Source organism: Homarus americanus, unplaced genomic scaffold (genome assembly GCF_018991925.1).
Source record: "Homarus americanus isolate GMGI-L3 unplaced genomic scaffold, GMGI_Hamer_2.0 scaffold34921, whole genome shotgun sequence".
NCBI lineage: Eukaryota > Metazoa > Arthropoda > Malacostraca > Decapoda > Nephropidae > Homarus > Homarus americanus.
Window position 1 is genome coordinate 13,731,838 of NW_024741901.1, and position 18,232 is coordinate 13,750,069.

General features: G+C 43.0%; 1 protein-coding gene across 1 annotated transcript; it reads right to left on the bottom strand.

Moving 5' to 3' along the window:
• Positions 1-933: 933 nt before the first annotated feature.
• On the bottom strand, positions 934-17,881 carry LOC121876116 (putative protein TPRXL). The gene is made up of 3 exons (XM_042381053.1): positions 17,715-17,881; positions 6,755-6,779; positions 934-1,923 (listed from the first exon to the last, which is right to left on the bottom strand). The coding sequence occupies exons 1-3, from the start codon at positions 17,879-17,881 to the stop codon at positions 934-936; spliced, it is 1,182 nt and encodes a 393-aa protein (XP_042236987.1).
• Positions 17,882-18,232: the final 351 nt, after the last annotated feature.

The window sequence follows — 18,232 nt, forward strand, 5'->3', positions numbered from 1 at the left end:
GGAGGTGAGGCCCAAGGAGTGTTGGGAGGTGAGGGCCCAGTGGGTGTTGGGAGAGGACCCCATGAGTGTTGGGAGGTGAGGGCACGCAGGCGTTGGGAGGTGAGGCCCATGGGTGTTGGGGGTGAGGGCCCATGAGTGTTGGGAGGTGAGGGCACGGGTGTTGGGAGGCGAGGGCCCGGGTTGGGAGGTGAGACCATGGGTGTTGGGAGGTGAGGGCACGCAGGCGTTGGGAGGCGAGGGCCCATGGGTGTTGGGGAGAGGACCATGGGTGTTGGGAGGTGAGGGCACGGCAGCAGGCGAGCCCAAGGGCGTTGGAGGTGAGGGGCTGCAGTAGGGAGAGGAGAGGGCCTGCGGGTGTTGGGGATGAGGCCTGTGGGTGTTGGGGGTGAGGGCCCGCGGGTGTTGGAGGAGGGGCCTGCGGGGTGTTGGTGAGAGCCTGGGTGTTGGGGGTGAGGCCTGCGGTGCAGGTGGAGGGCCATGGGTGTTGGGTGGTGAGGGGCTCACAGGTGTTAGGGGTGAGGGCCCGCGGGTGGGGGGTGAGGCCTGCTGCAGGAGGGCCAGGTGTTGGGGGGTAAGGCCACGGTTGTTGGGGTGAGGCCACGGGTGATGAGGAGGGTCAGCGGGTGTTGAGAGGTGAGGTCCGCAGGTGTTTGATGTGAGGGTCCGCGAGTGTTGGGTGAGGGTCGGTGCCGGGGTGAGGCTGCGGGGGTGTTGAGAGGTGAGGGCCTGTGGTGCTGGGGTGAGGGTCCGCGGGTGTTGGGAGGTGAGGGCCTGCGGGTATAGGGGAAGTGAGGGCCCGCTGTTGAGGGGTGAGGGCCTGCTGTTGTTGTGGTTAGGGCCCGCCGTTGGTTGAGGTGAGGTCCGCCGGAGGGAGGGGCCTGCTGTTAGGAGGTTAGGGCCCGCCGTTGTGAGGTGAGGCCCGGGATTGTTAGGTTAGGGTCCGCTGTTGAGGTTAGGGCCCGCGGATGTTGAGGTGAGGCCCGTGGTTGTTGAGGTTAGGACCCCGGTTGTTGAGGTAGGGCCTGGTTGTTGAGGTGAGGGCCGCGATGTTGGAGATAGGCCGGTTGGAGGTGGCCTCCTGTTGCTGGAGGTGAGGGCCCGCTGTTGTTGAGGTGAGGGCCTGCAGTTGTTGAGGTGAGGACCTGATTTGTTGAGGTGAGGGCCTGCCGTTGTTGAGGTGGAGGCCCGGCGTTGTTGAGGTGAGGGCCCGGCGTTGCTAAGGTGAGGGCCCGCCGCTGCTGGAGGTGAGGGCCCGCATTTGTTGGAGGTGAGGGCCCGCATTTGTTTAGGGGAGGCCCCGTTGTTGAGGTGAGGGCCCGCTGTTGTTGCAGGAGGGCCGGCGTTGTTGAGGTAGGGCCCGTTGTTGAGGTGAGGGCCCGCGGTTGGAGTGAGGCCCGCCGTTGTTGAGGTGAGGGCCCGCGATGTTGAGGTTAGCCTGTTGGAGGTGGAGGCCCGGCGTTGTTGAGGTGAGGCCCGCGGTTGTGGAGGAGGCCCGCGTTGTTGAGGTGGGGCCGCGTTGGAGGAGGGCCTGCGGTTGTTGAGGGAGGCCCGTGGTTGTTGGAGGAGGCCTCGGGTGTTGAGGTGAGGGCCCGCGTTGTTGAGGTGAGGGCCTGCGGTTGTGGAGGGAGGGCCCGCCGTTGTTGAGGTGAGGGCCCGTGGTTGTTGAGGTGAGGGCCGCTGCTGAGTGAGGGCGTTGTTGGTGAGGGCCCGGCGTTGTTGAGGTGAGGCCCGGCGTTGTTGAGGTGAGGCCCGGCGTTGTTGAGGTGAGGGCCCATGTTGTTGAGGTGAGGGCCCGGCGTTGTTGAGGTGAGGCCGGCGTTGTGGGGAGGCCGGCGTTGTTGAGGTGAGGCCGCGTTGTTGAGGTGAGGGCCCGCCGTTGTTGAAGTGAGGACCTGGTGTTATGCGTGTCACTGGGAATAAAAGCTGTAATAATAAAACTGTAACTGTCATCAGAAGGGAATGTACAGACTATAACTCGGGATGAGCCGACATCCTTGACCCTCACTCTGATTCTCTCTCTCTCTCTCCCCTCACTTGAACTCATACTTCTGCGTCCCCTCAGATGCTCCAACCCCCGCTCTCTAATTGACCATGATGTTTAACCTCTAACCTTAATTTAATGACAACTTGTTGATGAATCTCTGGCATCTAACCATTAAGTGAACCCATTGATTGACTTCCTTTGACCCTTGACTGCTATATGAGTTATGGCCATCAGTAACAAGCGGTGACCTTGTTCTTGAGTGCTCCCTTACACCTGTTTTGACCTTATTGACTGAGTTTCTTTCACTTTTCTGAATTTCTCTTTATTTTCGTGTAACAAAGTTGTCTGTGTTGACGCTTCATGACCCTAACTTGACCCCACTGTAAGCTAATCTTTGACCCCTTATTTGACTCCAAAATGTCTAACCCATCATCATCAGTTGATCCGAAGATGTATATTATAAGTTAACGTGCCCCTTGAACATGTAACAGACAATATTATTTACTGCTGTCATTAAAAACAAATATTTAATGAGGAACAAATTAATGTGGGCACGTATTTAATTAATATACACAGGTGCATCAGGTAACAAGCTTCTGTAACCTAGAATACTAACATAAGAACTTACTACTATGGAAATATAAATAAGAATACTAACTGAACACCAGGCAATAGAAGGTGAAAATGGCCAGGGAGAAAGTACAGTACATAAATGAGGTCAGTATAATAGAATAGGTAGTATTTAATGTTACAGGAATCAGAACATGGTAGTCGTGTTGAGCTATGGGTCGTCTGAGGTGTGTGTTGTTTGATATAGTTCAGGTAGTGTTGATGTATTGTATGACGTTAGAAAGGTCATGTAGGTTGGATTGTTGCCTCATGTGACGCCAGGGAGGTAGGGATGATGTCTCTCCTCCATCAACATCAGTACACCAAGACATTGAAAAAATATTATCGTGCGTTTCTCGGATAACGAAAACTTTAAATATCTGTGTTTTACTTTTATCGGCGATTAACAGAAGTAAAAAAAGGTTCACTTCAATAAGTTAGATTGAATGATGTTTGCAGTAAGGTTTTTTTTTTAATTTCGAAATATTTACCATGATGATTATAATTCATATGACTACATCATCAGGTAGTTTCAGCTTCTGGTTTCTTCTGCACACACACACACACACACACACGCGCGCGCGCGCACATACACTCGGGTCACTTGGGGCATCCACGCCAGAGCTGAGGACTATCTACAACGCATATATACTCCCAAAATTAACGTATGCGTCACCAGTCTTCTCTCAACTCTACCCAACAACGTCAGCTAGAGAAGGTACAGAAGAGGGCTTGCAGAATCATGCTCGGCTCAAACTACTCCGGCTACAACAACGCTCTCTCCACCCTGGAAATGCCATCCCTCAGTGACCTCCAACACCACGCACTAGCAGGGTTTGGCAGTGGATTACCGCACCATCCTCGTCATCGCCACCTACTGCCACCTGCAGTCCCCTCCCACCTCGCCCAGTCCGCCACTACAACAAAATTCAGCCCACAAGAGCCTGCACTGATAGATATAAGAACAGCACCATCCCATCTATTGTTAAAATAATAAACAACTCCTGATTTATGTACTGTACAGCCCTGTAAATGTATTGAACGTATATTATTATGTCTAAATCACATGTAAGTTTGTATATTTTCAGCCACCGGTTGCAACTCTATCAATAAACCGTTTATTATTATTATTATTACAACCATGGTTGTGGTCGCTGTGTTATGACCAGCCCACCCTCACCCTCTTCACTCCAGACTGGTAAAAACTGATGTACTTACACGAAACTCCTCAACATACACCTCAGAGTGACCCTCACCACGCTCCTGTGATCTAAACAAGAAAAAAATATATATTTTTTACTCCTATTTACTCTTCAATATATATTGGGGGTGTAATTTTCTTTCTCTCCTTTTGTTCACATATAAATAAATATATATACAATATATATATATATATATATATATATATATATATATATATATATATATATATATATATATATATATATATATATGTGTGTGTGTGTGTGTGTGTGTGTGTGTGTGTGTGTGCTCATTTAATCCTGTACATTGCTTTTTACGTATTTTCAAATATATAAATCATACATTCACTCAACTAAACTCACATCAGTTCTTTTACCTTCAGCCGGTGTTCACAGAGAGAAATATGTGACAATAGAACTGTTATAATCTTCATAAGGAAGATCCATAGACCAAGCGTCTGTGATGGCCAGGTGGTGGTAGGTATAGCCGTGAGGAGCGGGTTATATGCACTGTACATACCTGGTGGTGTGCTCATGACCCATCCATTACCATAATATCCAGAGCGCCGCTATAATGGCGCCTTCTCCTCCATCATGGGATAACAATAACACCAGTAAATAATTTGCTCAGTATAAACAATAAACAATACAGTAGTGACCTCGTGGAAGTTTGTCTCGACTCTTCCTCACCCTCAGTCTTACTTGGTCACATTCACCTCTACTTAACCTGACCAAGTTTTGTGCAATTTAATTTGAACTGCAGTTATCACCCATTGGCGAAGGAAAAAGAATGACAGACAGACAGACACACAGCGTTACCTTTTACATGTGAGTGAGTATGGCATCCTTCATTTCTTCTCATTTTCTATTTTTAAAGCTGTGTCCGATGGGCGTGATGGCCCGGCAAGGAAGTGTGTATGAGCACACTGGGTACTAAACACTCGACCGCCTTCACTTTCCCAACTGTAGTGCTCACTCTCAACTGGATCGACTATGGGTGGCTGTACCCACTCGGCCACCAGTTGTTCCCCTGTTTGGTCAACTCACCCAATCTCCACTGTTTTATTTAAGTGTCTCATTTACACACGATAAGTCCTCCATATTCTCTCACCTTTTATAATGTGAGGACATTTTCCGAATAATTTGTTCTTTTTAATGATGTGGATTAATTATAAAGACGAACAGGTTTCGATAATATAATTTTATAAAAAATATCTATTGTAAAAAAGTTTGAAGTCATCATTTAATAATATTTGGGAGTTATATATCCGAATCAGCGTGTGTGTGTGTGTGTGTGTGTGTGTGTGTGTGTGTTCACCAATATGCATGAATGCATAAATTCAACTTAGCTTTCTGTGTAAACGTGTACTTCAACATAAACACGAAGGCTACCATATGGTCCTAATTAAAAATACTTGTAAGAAACACTTACGGAACTAACCTCTACTTAGTCTATGTACAGGAGACGACTCGCCATGCATGGAGAACGCTCTTAAACAACGACCTCTGAAAGTAAACCCGTGACACATGGTAGAGCCGGGATGGACCAGTCACACCCCCGCCCACCAACACACCATATGTCTTGGCCAACACACGCCAAGTTTTATTGTGATTCATGGTACTGTAAACATATCATCATCATCATGATGGATCAATCCACTGATGGATGGACGTCTTCCCAACATTCTTTTACATTTTTTGTCTAACTTGCGGAATCAAAAACCCTTTTATTATCAACGAATTTTCAAAATTTCGGTAATACATATTTATTGCGCCCTCGGGATACTTTCTGGACAACTTATCAAATTACCAGAGTTTGGGGTTAAGGATACTGGTCGAGGATGACCCAACTCGGTCACTCTAATAATAATAATGATAATAATAATAATAATAATAATAATAATTAACGGTTTATTGAAAGAGCTTGGCAGCCAGAAGGCTGAAAATATACAGTTACATATTTGGGGAATGGGTTACGAATTACAAATAATATACAAGTAACATAAGTGACACAAATAAGATATATAATAACTAGATGCTCTGTGTGTGTGTGTGTGTGTGTGTGTGTGTGTGTGCTACCATTCTACCAGAGTATTTAATCCTCCGAAATAGCATTGTGCTTTGACTACAATACCGAATCCATTTTTATTTCTTACCTTCCAGAGAGACTAGAATACTTTGATATTGCCTCATCCTCTGAGGAATCAGCAAGAAATTTTCTCTAACATAGAGAGAAAGAGAGAGAGGTATTTGAAATGTAATGTAAGGATAGAGGCGCTATTGGGGACTTGATCGGGTTTTCCATTAAGCAAATTGGTGCCTCGTTGCTTCTTTTGTGGGGGAAAAGAAGAGAGAGAGAGAGAGAGAGAGAGAGAGAGAGAGAGAGAGTCGCTTGGCTAGGGCGTGAAAAGTGTGCTAGATGAGCTACGTTCCATTTAGTCGATGTACACTTGAGGTTATCTATGTCCCTCCTCCTCTGTAATTATGGCTCGCTTAAACGACCTAATACAAGATCTTGTAACATTCTGTCGTAATTATTATCAAAATGGTTCACGCGAAATTTGTATAAATAACCGAGCGGACGATAACCAGGGCGCAGGTGATGGGGAGTTAGGCGCTGGGTTTATGGTGGCTGGTCAGCTTTGTTCCTCCAGGCTAATGACCCACACCTTTATCCTTCCCCCTTCTTACCCATTTTCGCTTTGAGGTCCAGAAGATAATATTATCATTTTCTTTTTCACACTTCTATTTTGATTTGGTATCACTCCTTACAGAATTCAAACTATATTTAATATATAGGTAAACACAATATTTTTTTTTATAATTCCTTTTTCATAGGGAATTTTCATAGACATGTATCACTGCTAGAGGTGATTTACCGGTGATAACTCTCATAGTAAAGTGAGTGTTGTTCCTGAGCAGCAGCAAGAGACGTGTCCGGGTGTGACTACTATCTTACGTTTAGGAAGTCTTGATCCACATACCTAAAAAAGAAAACAATATTTAAACAATAAAACAAAAGATGAAGGATGTAAGAATTTACGTTAAGTTAATCTTATAACGAACTTACAGATGAATAACTATATATTTACCTGCACAAGTGTTCAAAAGCTGGGTATCAACCTTTTAGAGTCTTCATCCTCATAAGAACACAGTGACTACCTGAGGGAGCCTGTTATATACCACCACATATGTTGGCTAAAATATATTATATCATATTGTTATCTGAGTATAGTGGAGTGTAAAACATTCAGTGAACAAGTGAATAACCTTCTACATTCAGCGCCTCACTATATTACTACCTGCAAGAACCTATTAATGCAGTGACCATTTTTATTATTTACCTTAAAAACAAAAGAGAGAGAGAGAGAGAGAGAGAGTTCTGATCACATATTCCACCAACTGAGAGATAAAAAACTAACTAACAAACAAAGTCTTTGAACAAAAAACAACAAATGCAAAATATGAATAATGATAAACAAATGAGGAAGGAAAGAAAAACAGATAATTCACTAATGTATAAGAAAACTCGCGCTTTGCAGCCACCTTTTAGTTTTGCCCTTCCCTTCTTAAATGACTATCCTTTTGCGTGTCAGCGTTTGCTAATATATTTAATTTCTCATAACCAATTATAAAAAAAAAAGAAGAAAAAATCCTCCCCTAAAAATTGCTGTCATAAATCGCGCGACTATGATAGTGATTGTGAGGAAAGTGCGGCCCGGGAATCGCCAGGATCAGTGCATAATTGGTCTGCCCTTGGCTAATGAGACAGCGCCGCCGTGATGAGCCAGCCCTTTTCTCCGCAAATTTGATCTCATTTTTATCGTGGCACTCTCCTCGCTTTATCTTAGCCGTTCCTTTGGCTCTTCCCCTGTTCGTATAATTACCGTGGTTCTGCCGCCGCCATTACGGAACTGGTGGTGCCAGGAGGAGGAGGAGGAAGAGTTCTCGATCGATGCTTAATGTTTTACCCAATTTTTTCTTCTTCTTTCTGCATTGTTGCTTGAAGCTGGTGCAGCCCCTGGTGTTTACTTTACTGCTTCTTGTTATCTATCTTAACTCATCCTTGGCGACCACCCTGTCCAGTAAGTGTGGATGACAACACTTATGTTGGCAGTCCTCGTTGTCTGACAAGGTGTTATAAGACACGAATAGGAAAATCTTAGTCAAACTTGGTATGTACAGTACAGTATATATTACCTATTAGTTTTACCTCCTCTAGAGAAGAGAAAGGAATATGTATATTTATATATTTATCGATTTATCTATCCGTTTATCTGTTCATTCACTCATCCATCCATCTGCTTATATATTTTACACACACACACACACACACACACACACACACACACACACACATAAATATATATATATATATATATATATATATATATATATATATATATATATATATATATATATATATATATATATATATATATATATATATATATATATATATATATATATATATATATATATATATATATATATATATATATATATGTGTGTGTGTGTGTGTGTGTGAGTGTGTGTGTGTGTGTGTGTATAAACATTAATAATAATATAGTGAAATAACACCCTTTTACGACTCGCCCACCCATTCACCACTCAGTCGCCCACCCAGCCCACCCAAACTACTTCTGCTTTACTATGATTACATACATCGGAATCCACACTAAATCTATGTTATCACACCCACACCACAACTAGTACACTACGCACTGTCAACGCTACCACAATTACTACCCACCCTACCACTACACCTATTGCTCTCCCCATTACAACACTGCTACCCTAACCACAACTACTACCTACCCTACCATAGTACTGTACTCCCATCTCCACTACACCTAATAACGAATCCACACTTAACACGATTTATAACCAACCTCATCACCAGTGACATATCTACCACAACTACCAACAATTCATACATCTATACTCCCACCTCCACCACAAATATTAACAACCCTCATTACCACACTACCACATCTACTGTACCACAATTACTAAAAAATTCTCACATCCACAACTCCCACACCTTTACCACTACTCTTACCTCCCCTGCGCACTGATGGACTAACACCCTCACCAAACTACCATACTGATGTCCTGTTCACAAGAAAACTATGTTCCCTTCTCATGATCAACAATTTGGGAAGATAATCCCTACCTTTCAGTCATCTACTAATTTATTTTAATCATTGCATTTCCAATATCTTCCATTTTATATACATGCCAGTCCAAACGATGTAAGTTTAATTTGAATCTGATTAAAGCCAAACTCTACTTGTGCTTACTACTTACCACCATCTAACTGTACCTCCCATTCCTTACATCTACCACCCCACACCCTCCCCCTAGCTGACCTCGTCTTGTATAGGAGCATGACGCCCCTATTTACCCCTTCCTCCTTCATGTCTACTCCACTCACCCTTCTTCATTCTTCCAAACTTGCATCTCTTCTTCCTGTGGTCCATTAGTCCACCCCCCACCACCCGTTTCTCTTTTCTTTTCATGTTGTGCTGCCGCACTACAAAACCACTGTGTCTTATATTATTATTATTATTATTATTATTATTATTATTATTATTATTCATCTTTTTATTCAACTAATCACTCCTTTGTGTTCCCTCTCCTCTCTGTCTCTCTCCCCCACGTCCTCAATTCTTAGACTCGGTCACTCTCTCCTCTCCTCCCTCCAACTCTCCCCTCCCCTCCCCTCCCCTCTCCTCCCCTTGGCACTAATATGCTTCACCCTTTGACACGATCACAGCCAAATAACCCATCGCACCGAACGGAAGCATCACGAAAGGGTCAAGGCACATTTTCTCTTTTAATTTGCCAGGTTTTCTTATCCCGCGAGCTGGAGCGTGTGGCGGACCTCCTGTTTTTCATGTAATCCCTTGTTTTACCCCCAATTACCACATCGGAGCGAGGACTGTGTGGCTGATAGTTTGGGAGTCTTGTCCACCGCTTGAAGGATTATCATGGGGGTTTTTACTTACGTCCTGTCCTGGTGAAGGATGAGGGATTGTGTGAGATGTGTGGTGGAGGGAGGGAGAGGGAGGGAGGGAGAGTGAGGGAGAGGGAGGGAGAGGGAGGGAGGGAGAGTGTTGTGTGTTGGTGGTGTTTGTTCTTGTGTGTTTGATATCATTCTTTCATATATATATTAACCTTAGCAACACAACGTCTATCTAACTATATGACCTGCGAACTATACTGTACACCACACAGGTAATTAATAAATATGTCAACCAAACAGTGATAAGACGACCAGAAAACCCGTAACATGTTGACGCGACTACCACACAACCTCATATCACCAAAACACACTTCAGAAGTTCTTTTTTTATCCTCAACTACATAACTATTTACACACCACCTAACCACTCAGTCATCCCTCAGTCACTGTCTCTAATCATGTAAGATAGCAAACCACACAACCACACAACCATACACTGCCATCCATCATCCATGAAAGCACCCATTCGAAATCCCCAACCACACCATTCATGGGGCCCTATTGTATCAGCAACCACACAACCACACAGCAATCACGGCTCCAGCGACCCCTCTCCCTCGCTCTCCTTCTCTTCAGCGTCCAAGCTATCATAAAATCACAACCTCAAGTCACCTCACAGCTCAAGATCCCGCTTAACACACGGGAAAAAAATCAGATATTGACAGATGATGATGGCTCCCCGCCGACCCAAGATAGCAAAAGTCAAACACGCTATTATTATTTCAATCTTAATGTGTTCGTGTGGAGAAAAAGGTCATCAATCATAGAATTACTTGACCCGTGCCGCTTTTTTTTCCGACAGTTGTGTTATATAAGATGAGCTTTTCTTGTACCGTACCCAGGGGTCGGGTGAGGCTCACAGGGGGAGTGTGGATTAAGAAATATTTGCCTTTGGAGATGATATGTAGCGTGAAATGATATTAGGCGCTTGTAACACGATACAATGCAGTACAGATTCAAAATTATATGATATAAAAAATTTCTCTAAGTTGGTGTTTCTAGATATATTGATGAGTAAGAATGACGATCACTTAGCATCTGTGTTTATTACTCACTAACATTCACCGGTTAGTCTTGAATTACCTAAACTTTACCTCCGAGTTATGTATGATGAATATGATCGAGATTAATTAATCGAGCGTACACCTGTGCTTCACTTTTCACCTGTTTCACCAAGAGATTAATGATCTGTTCAACTATTATAATATAAAACGCCAACCAAAGTATATCTTTTTAATTTCTTAATAAATTTCTTGATAATGTATTTATAAATAAATCTATAATCCACATTGTTTCTGAGGACCTGAAGTATACAAGATTAACCTTACCTGGAACACCTGCGCATTAGTAAGCATAAACAGTTTAAACATGACTATAACAAATATTTTACGTCATTAAATTTCTAATACTATTTCGTAACTACTTCTCTGTACACCTGAGAAATATGGTAGATCTTCCTTATGTAGTTACGACAGATGTAGTGTATCTTTCAACTGCTGGGTGTGGATAATGTTTGATGTGGGGACAGTACTTAACGTAGGACGATCTGTTCTCACACAGGGCCAAAAGTTTCTGGCCTCTAAAACCTACAGACCAGAACTTGTCGACTTTGGGTCATTCTGGGAAGAGGAAGCCGAGTCTTGACAACACTACGGCCGCAGCACAACAGTAACGAGTCATATGGTCGTTTCAACATCTTCAGGAATGTAAATAATACGCTTATCATGATTTATATTTATGTGAGGTCATATCACGCTTGTGTAATTTTGGGTTAACACGCCTCTATAACTTTACGAGTGAGTTTCTTTCTTTATATCAAATTGTCCTTCTTTTATACTTTACTGTTTCAGAACCATTTTATTTTATTAACTTCTTCTATTTTTTAGTTTACACACCGACTACCTGTAGCTCATGTTTGATCTGTGTAGGTTACAATCGGCTTATATTTTAATCTGAGACTAATATTGTTTGTAATAAGTTCACTTTATATATTTCAAAGGTATATATAATTGAATTGTATATTCTTGTAAATAATTTCTATCACCATTTTACGCGATCTTCATCTGTTTTATCAAATACCTTATTTACACTTTCCTATAAGTGTTTACGAAACAAAAATAATCCCGTGTTGTGGTCTGGACTCTAAGGTGAGGCGTATAGGGATTGTTCCCTTTGTATACAACACTGATGATGATGATGAGTTGTTTTTGAAGGATAACAGAGATGTTTATCACCGACTTATTTACCTTATAAAGTATATCAATGAGGCTAAGGAGAGTGTAAGTTAGGTTGTTGTGATGTTAATCTTTAATTGTTTGTATTACCTACAGCCTATATGATCAACCCTATATAGACGGACAAGTCTAATAATTTAATTTAACAATTATAGCCGTTAAACGTATGACTCACACACACACATGAGCGCATATATATATATATATATATATATATATATATATATATATATATATATATATATATATATGAACAGCTCCTGTAGCTCCTGAGAGTTTATGAACATAATTCTACAAGATCCTCCGAGTTCAGCACTAACACCTAGGAGGTTCGCCAACATGGTTTATTGTGTCAGCTAACACATAGGTCAGTGTCACAGCAGCGACAGAAGGGTAATTATTTACATTACTCCGTCCTGTCATGAGCTGAGTTCCTCACTCTTGTTTACTAAGGTATTTATGGTGTTGTTCTGTTGTCACAAACACCACATACCATTATCCTTCGTGAACTCCAGCGACACATTATCAGTGTGAGTTTTTCTGTCGCTATGTACCACGACTTCAGCCTTGTGTAACGGGTAAATCATCCGGCATTACGAGATTATGCTAATCATGCAAGATGGGAAAGTCTTGTCCCTAAGTGGGGGTTGCAAGAGAAGTTGTGGCACCATTTGTGGACCATAAACATCACACGCACCCACTGCCTGCCATTTCCCCCTCCCCCTCCCCCTCTCACACTAACTTGCCCTCTCACTTTGTCACGCCTTCCTCCCTCCAGATCCCCTTCATGCCTCACCCTAGTCCATGGACACCACCATGCTCCTCCAGTTTACTCATATTGAAACTACCGCTCCCGGTTCTTCCCCTTCACCGACATCATCACCCCTTCCCCTCACCGACGACTTACCCTTCCTCTCCCTCCATCATAGTCCTCTACTGTGTGTGCCTCTCTCTCTCTCTCTCTCTCTCTCTCTCTCTCTCTCTCTCTCTCTCTCTCTCTCTCTCTCTCTCTCTCTCTCTCTCTCACACACACATTAACACATACAGACTTCTCCCGCCTCTTTGACCTCCTCACCGGATTCCTCCCAATACCCCTCACAACCAGGCCCTCCTCTTCCCTTCCTTCCCCCACCATCCTTTAGTCGCACCTGTACTTCATTCCTCCTTTTATCAATCGTAGTTATTCCCTTTAGTCAACATCCTTTACTTTCAAATTCTCTATCACTCATAAGAACATAAGAATGGAGGAAACTGCAGCGGGCCTATTGGCCCATACTGGGCAGTCCCGTTTACACCCAACCCCTATTACTCATATAAGCATCCAACCTATGTTTGAAGCTATTCAGCGTATTCGAGTTAATGATGATATTTGGTAACCTGTTCCATTCATCCACTACTCTTTTTCCAAACCAGTGTTTACCTATTTCACGCCTAAATCTAAATTTGTCTAATTTAAAACCATTGTTACGAGTTCGCTCCTGGTTGGATAGTTTGAGTACCTTTGTAATGTCCCCTTTGTTTAGCCCTGCCTTCCACTTATACACCTCTATGAGGTCGCCCCTCGCTCTACCTCTCTCGAGGGAGTGCAAATTAAGATGCTTTAACCTGTCTCTATACTCAAGGTTCCTAATGCCCGGGATTAGTCTTGTCATTCTCCTCTGAATTCTTTCCAAGGATTCTATATCCATTCTGTAATACGGTGACCAGACGGAACTGAGTAATCCAGGTGTGGTCTCACAAGAGCAAGATACAGTTTTAGGATGACCTCGCTAGTCTTGTAACTAACACTCCTTTGTATGAACCCAAGTACTTTATTAGCCTTGTTACGAGCAAAAACACATTGTTTACTTGGCTTAAGGTTCCTACTTATCATTACTCCTAAATCTCTCTCGCAGTCGGATTTCTCTATGGCATCTTTGTTCATCTGGTATCTGGTTTCCCTGTTTACATCTCCTATACTGAGTACTTTACATTTGTCCACGTTGAATTTCATCTGCCATTTTTCAGACCATTCGAAAAATTTGTTTAGATCTTCCTGTAGTTTTGTGGAGTCCTCGTCAGATTTAATAACACGATCTATTTTAGTGTCATCAGGAAATTTGCTTATGTTGCTGTCTATGCCGATATCTATGTCGTTTATGTATATAATAAATAATAATGGTCCAAGTACTGAGCCTTGGGGAACTCCACTTGTGACGTTGCTCCAATTGGACTTAGTGCCATTAATGCTCACTTATTGTTTCCTGTCCTGTAACCACGCCCTAATCCATTTAAGGATATTACCTTTGATGCCATGTGCTTCTACTTTTCTAATTAGTCTTTCGTGGGGGACTCTGTAGAAGGCTTTGCTAAAGTCGAGATATACCACATCATAATTGTGCCACTCGTCCACCGATTCGAAAACTGATGAAAAGAATGTTAATAGATTAGTTAGACATGAACGTCCGCTTGTGAAGCCATGCTGGGAATCATTGATCAATCTGTGCTTCTCCAGGTGATTTCGAATAGAGTTTGAAATGATTGCTTCCAGTAATTTGCCTACTATTGATGTTAGACTGATTGGGCGGTAGTTAGAGGATAGTGATCTATCCCCCTTCTTGAAAATCGGTATTACATTCGCTATCCTCCAGGATTCTGGTACTACACTTGTTTTTAAGGACATGTGAAACAACTTTGCTAAGGGCATACTAAGCTCTTCCTTACATTCCTTTAATACTCTGGCATATATCTCATCGGGACCAGGTGACTTATTAGGCTTTAGTTTGTCTATTTGCTTACTAACATCGTTACTAGTCACTACTATCTCGCTTAATTTGTTTTCTTCACTATCTCTGAACAAAGTCGGTGCCCCGGGTATCATGTTTAAATTTTCTGTGGTGAAAACTGTTGAAAAATATTTATTCAAATTATTGTTCATTTCTCTGTCGTTATCAGTGATCTCGCCAGTGTCTGACAGTATTGGTCCAATCTTTTCTCGTGTTTTAGTTTGATACATTTGGTAGAATCCTTTGGGGTTTGTCTTCGCCTCCCTTACTATCCTTACCTCATTATTTCTCTTGGCTTTCCTTATCTCGATTTTAACCCTACTCGCCAATACCCTATAATAATCCCGGAGGTGAATTTCGCCACGATTTATCCTTCTACCTATAGCCTTCCTTTGGCCAGTGACGTTCTTTAAATAATTATTTATCCATTTAGGGTCATTGTTGTCTGATCTGAGTTTTTTGTATGGTATGTTCTGCCTTTGTGCATTAAGTAACTCACTATTTGAATTGTCGTGGAACTCGGCAATCTCAGATCTCGTTATCAGGTCGGTGTCATCTGTTAGGTTCACCGCCAAGCGCGACACCCCCTCTCTCAGCTGCCTCTTTAAACTGTCAAAGTTTGCCCTTCTGAAATCTGGTACTTTAGTGGAATTTTCCTTACGTCTGCCCTGAAAATCTAACTGGAATCTAATTTCTTTGTGATTGCTGTTTGCAAGTTCGTTCCCTACCTCGACATTGCTAATGAGGTTTTCTCTGTTTGACAGAACTAAATCGAGTATATTATTACCCCGGGTGGGTTCGGTTTTATGTTGACTTAGAAAACAGTCCTGGATCGTCTCGAGAAAATCCTCTGATTCTGAGTTACCTGTAAGGTCAGCCCAATCTATTTGGCCAAGGTTAAAGTCGCCTACTATACAGACTTTGTTGTGTATGGAAGCCCTGCGCATTTCATCCCAGATAAGTCCCTCATTGACTCTATCAAGATTGGGAGGTCTATATATTACTCCTGTGATTAATTTTTCCCTACCGTCGATTAATTCTATCCAAATTGTTTCTGTATTCCCCTCAGTTTTTATTTCCTTATTCATTTCACACTTCAGATTATCCCTAACATAGATTGCTACTCCGCCTCCTTTCCTGGTCTGCCTATCGGTATGGAACAGTTTGTAACACGCAATTTGGTATTCGACCGGTAACTCACGTGTGTCTAGGTTGATCCATGTTTCAATGAATGCTATTATATCGATTTTTTCGGTACATACCAAGGCCCTAATATCATCCATTTTGTTTCTCATACTTCTACTGTTCGCGTAGTATACATTTAAGTTAGTCGTGTTCTGAGTCCTCCCTTTACCGAGTTTAGTTTTTAACTCCCTGTCTAATTTAGTTTTGTCATCATTCCTAACACTATTTCCCTGTAATCTTTCACTTTGTTTACCCGCTCCCACTGCAGTCTCCTCCACCCCCGTGCTCATATGTTCTCCTAGCAGTTTAAAGACTTCGATATCTTTTGAACTGCCCCCTCTAGAGCCCCAGCCAGGGTTGCTACTCCATCCCTAGACAGGTGCACCCCATCCCTAGCATAAAGGTCCCTTCTGCCATAGAAGTTGTCCCAGTTGTCAATGAATGGGACTGATATTGACTTGCAATATCTGTCAAGACGGTCGTTGACACCAACTGCCCTTGACAACCATTCACTGCCAACTCTCCTTCTAGGCAGGACACGGCATATGATAGGGATCCCTCCCTTAGTCCTAATACGATCTATAGCTGCCTTGAACTTATCAAGAAGCTCCTCGCTCCTACACCGGCCAATATCATTGCCTCCTGCACTGAGGCAGATAATGGGTTTGTTCCCATTACCAGACAAGATATTGTCCATCCTGTCAATTATATCCCCCACCCCAGCTCCTGGCAAACACACTCTCATCCTACTTATGTTTTTACCACAAAAAGCCCTTTCCAAGTACCTTACCTGTGAGTCACCAACAATTAAATTTTTATACCTTCTCTGTCAGCCCTGTCCCTGACTGTACGAACGTCCAATTCGTCTATCAAGGGACTGAACGAGTTGGTACACTTAGCTGCTGATGTCGTTGTTGACGTATCCTTGGTGTGTTTCTTCATCACCAGTTTGGTCTTCCCTCTCCTTACAACCTTCCACACGCTTGAATTTTCGTCAGACACTGGCTTTCCCTGTCCCGCCTCCCACTTCAATCTCGCCATCTCTTCTTTTAATTTCAGGTTCTCCAACGTGGCCCTCTCTATTTCTTCCTTGGCCCTCTCCAATTCTTCCATGGCCCATTCCAGCTTGGCCAACAAACTCGCAGACCTCAGACCACACATAACGCTGGCCATATCTGATAATTATCCCTCTACCTCATCCCTAGGAATCTTCTTTTTCGTTTTCCTCAGTTTCTTGTTACTAATTCTGTTGTAGTGTTTTTCTTCCTCATCCTCCTCCTCCTTCTCTTCTTCTTCTTCTTCTTCTTCTTCTTCTTCCTCTCTCTCTCCTCCTCCTCCTCCTCCTCTTCCCTACATACTTCCGTCTCCGTCATACCTCCCGATCCATATCCCAGTTTTAACAACACTTACCCCGTTTAGTTTTACCTCGCCCTATATCTCAGGCGCCCTTGCTTCAGTTGTGACTATCCCTGTCTTTATTTTTAGCCCTGTTGGTTGATTCATCCCAGTTTTAATCTTACTTGTTATTGTCTTTGGTTTTGTTGTTCTTTCTTCACTTTTTTTTTCTTTACCTTAGTTGATCTGTTTCATAACTCACTAAATTATCTTTTATGATCAGCTGTACAAGAATTCCTTCCTTACCGCACTTACCTATCTACCTCCCTACTTATTTACCTCACCTACCTACCTACCTACCTACTTACTCACCTCTTCCTCTCCATCCTCTCACACCAGATAATTTCTTCTCGAGAGCCTCTAGTAAGAACACTGACGATGATCATTATAATGAAGGTATTTTCTGTAGGTGTGTCCTGGGCGTGTGACCCTGAGCTTCCTGCTGGGGAAGCAGTCCTGTGGTGACCCTCGGCCTCCATCTACCCTCTTGTTTACTACTGAAGGTGGTGTGACGTCATGCAGGTAAATATAGCAAGGGGGTCGATGGGAGTTAACACAGTGTCGCGCTCCTGGTAAGCTAAAGGGCGGCGCTAAACCTCCGCCATACCATCTAAGAAACTAATCGTGGGAGTATTTATGTACTGTACCAGGCGACTTACCGAGGGACCATAGCTCTCTGGCACGTCTACCATCTAGTCCCTGATATAACGTCAGAGAGGCGGTCAAAGTGTACATACATACATACATACATACATACATGCATACATAATTACTTATGGGTAATAACACCTGGATGCACCTGTCCTCCCTCCTACCTGAGATTCATTAAT

Bases quoted from the DNA above. Each gene is read 5' to 3' on its own strand.
- LOC121876116 (XM_042381053.1), bottom strand. From the start codon at position 17,881: ATGGAGGCCGAGGGTCACCACAGGACTGCTTCCCCAGCAGGAAGCTCA. The intron at 6,780-17,714 runs GTGAGTAAGTAG...TTTCTTTTTTAG, and splicing joins GAGAGGATGGAGAGGAAGAG to GTATGTGGATCAAGACTTCC. The intron at 1,924-6,754 runs GTAAGATAGTAG...TTATTATTACAG, and splicing joins TGGATCAAGACTTCCTAAAC to CTTTTATTCCCAGTGACACG.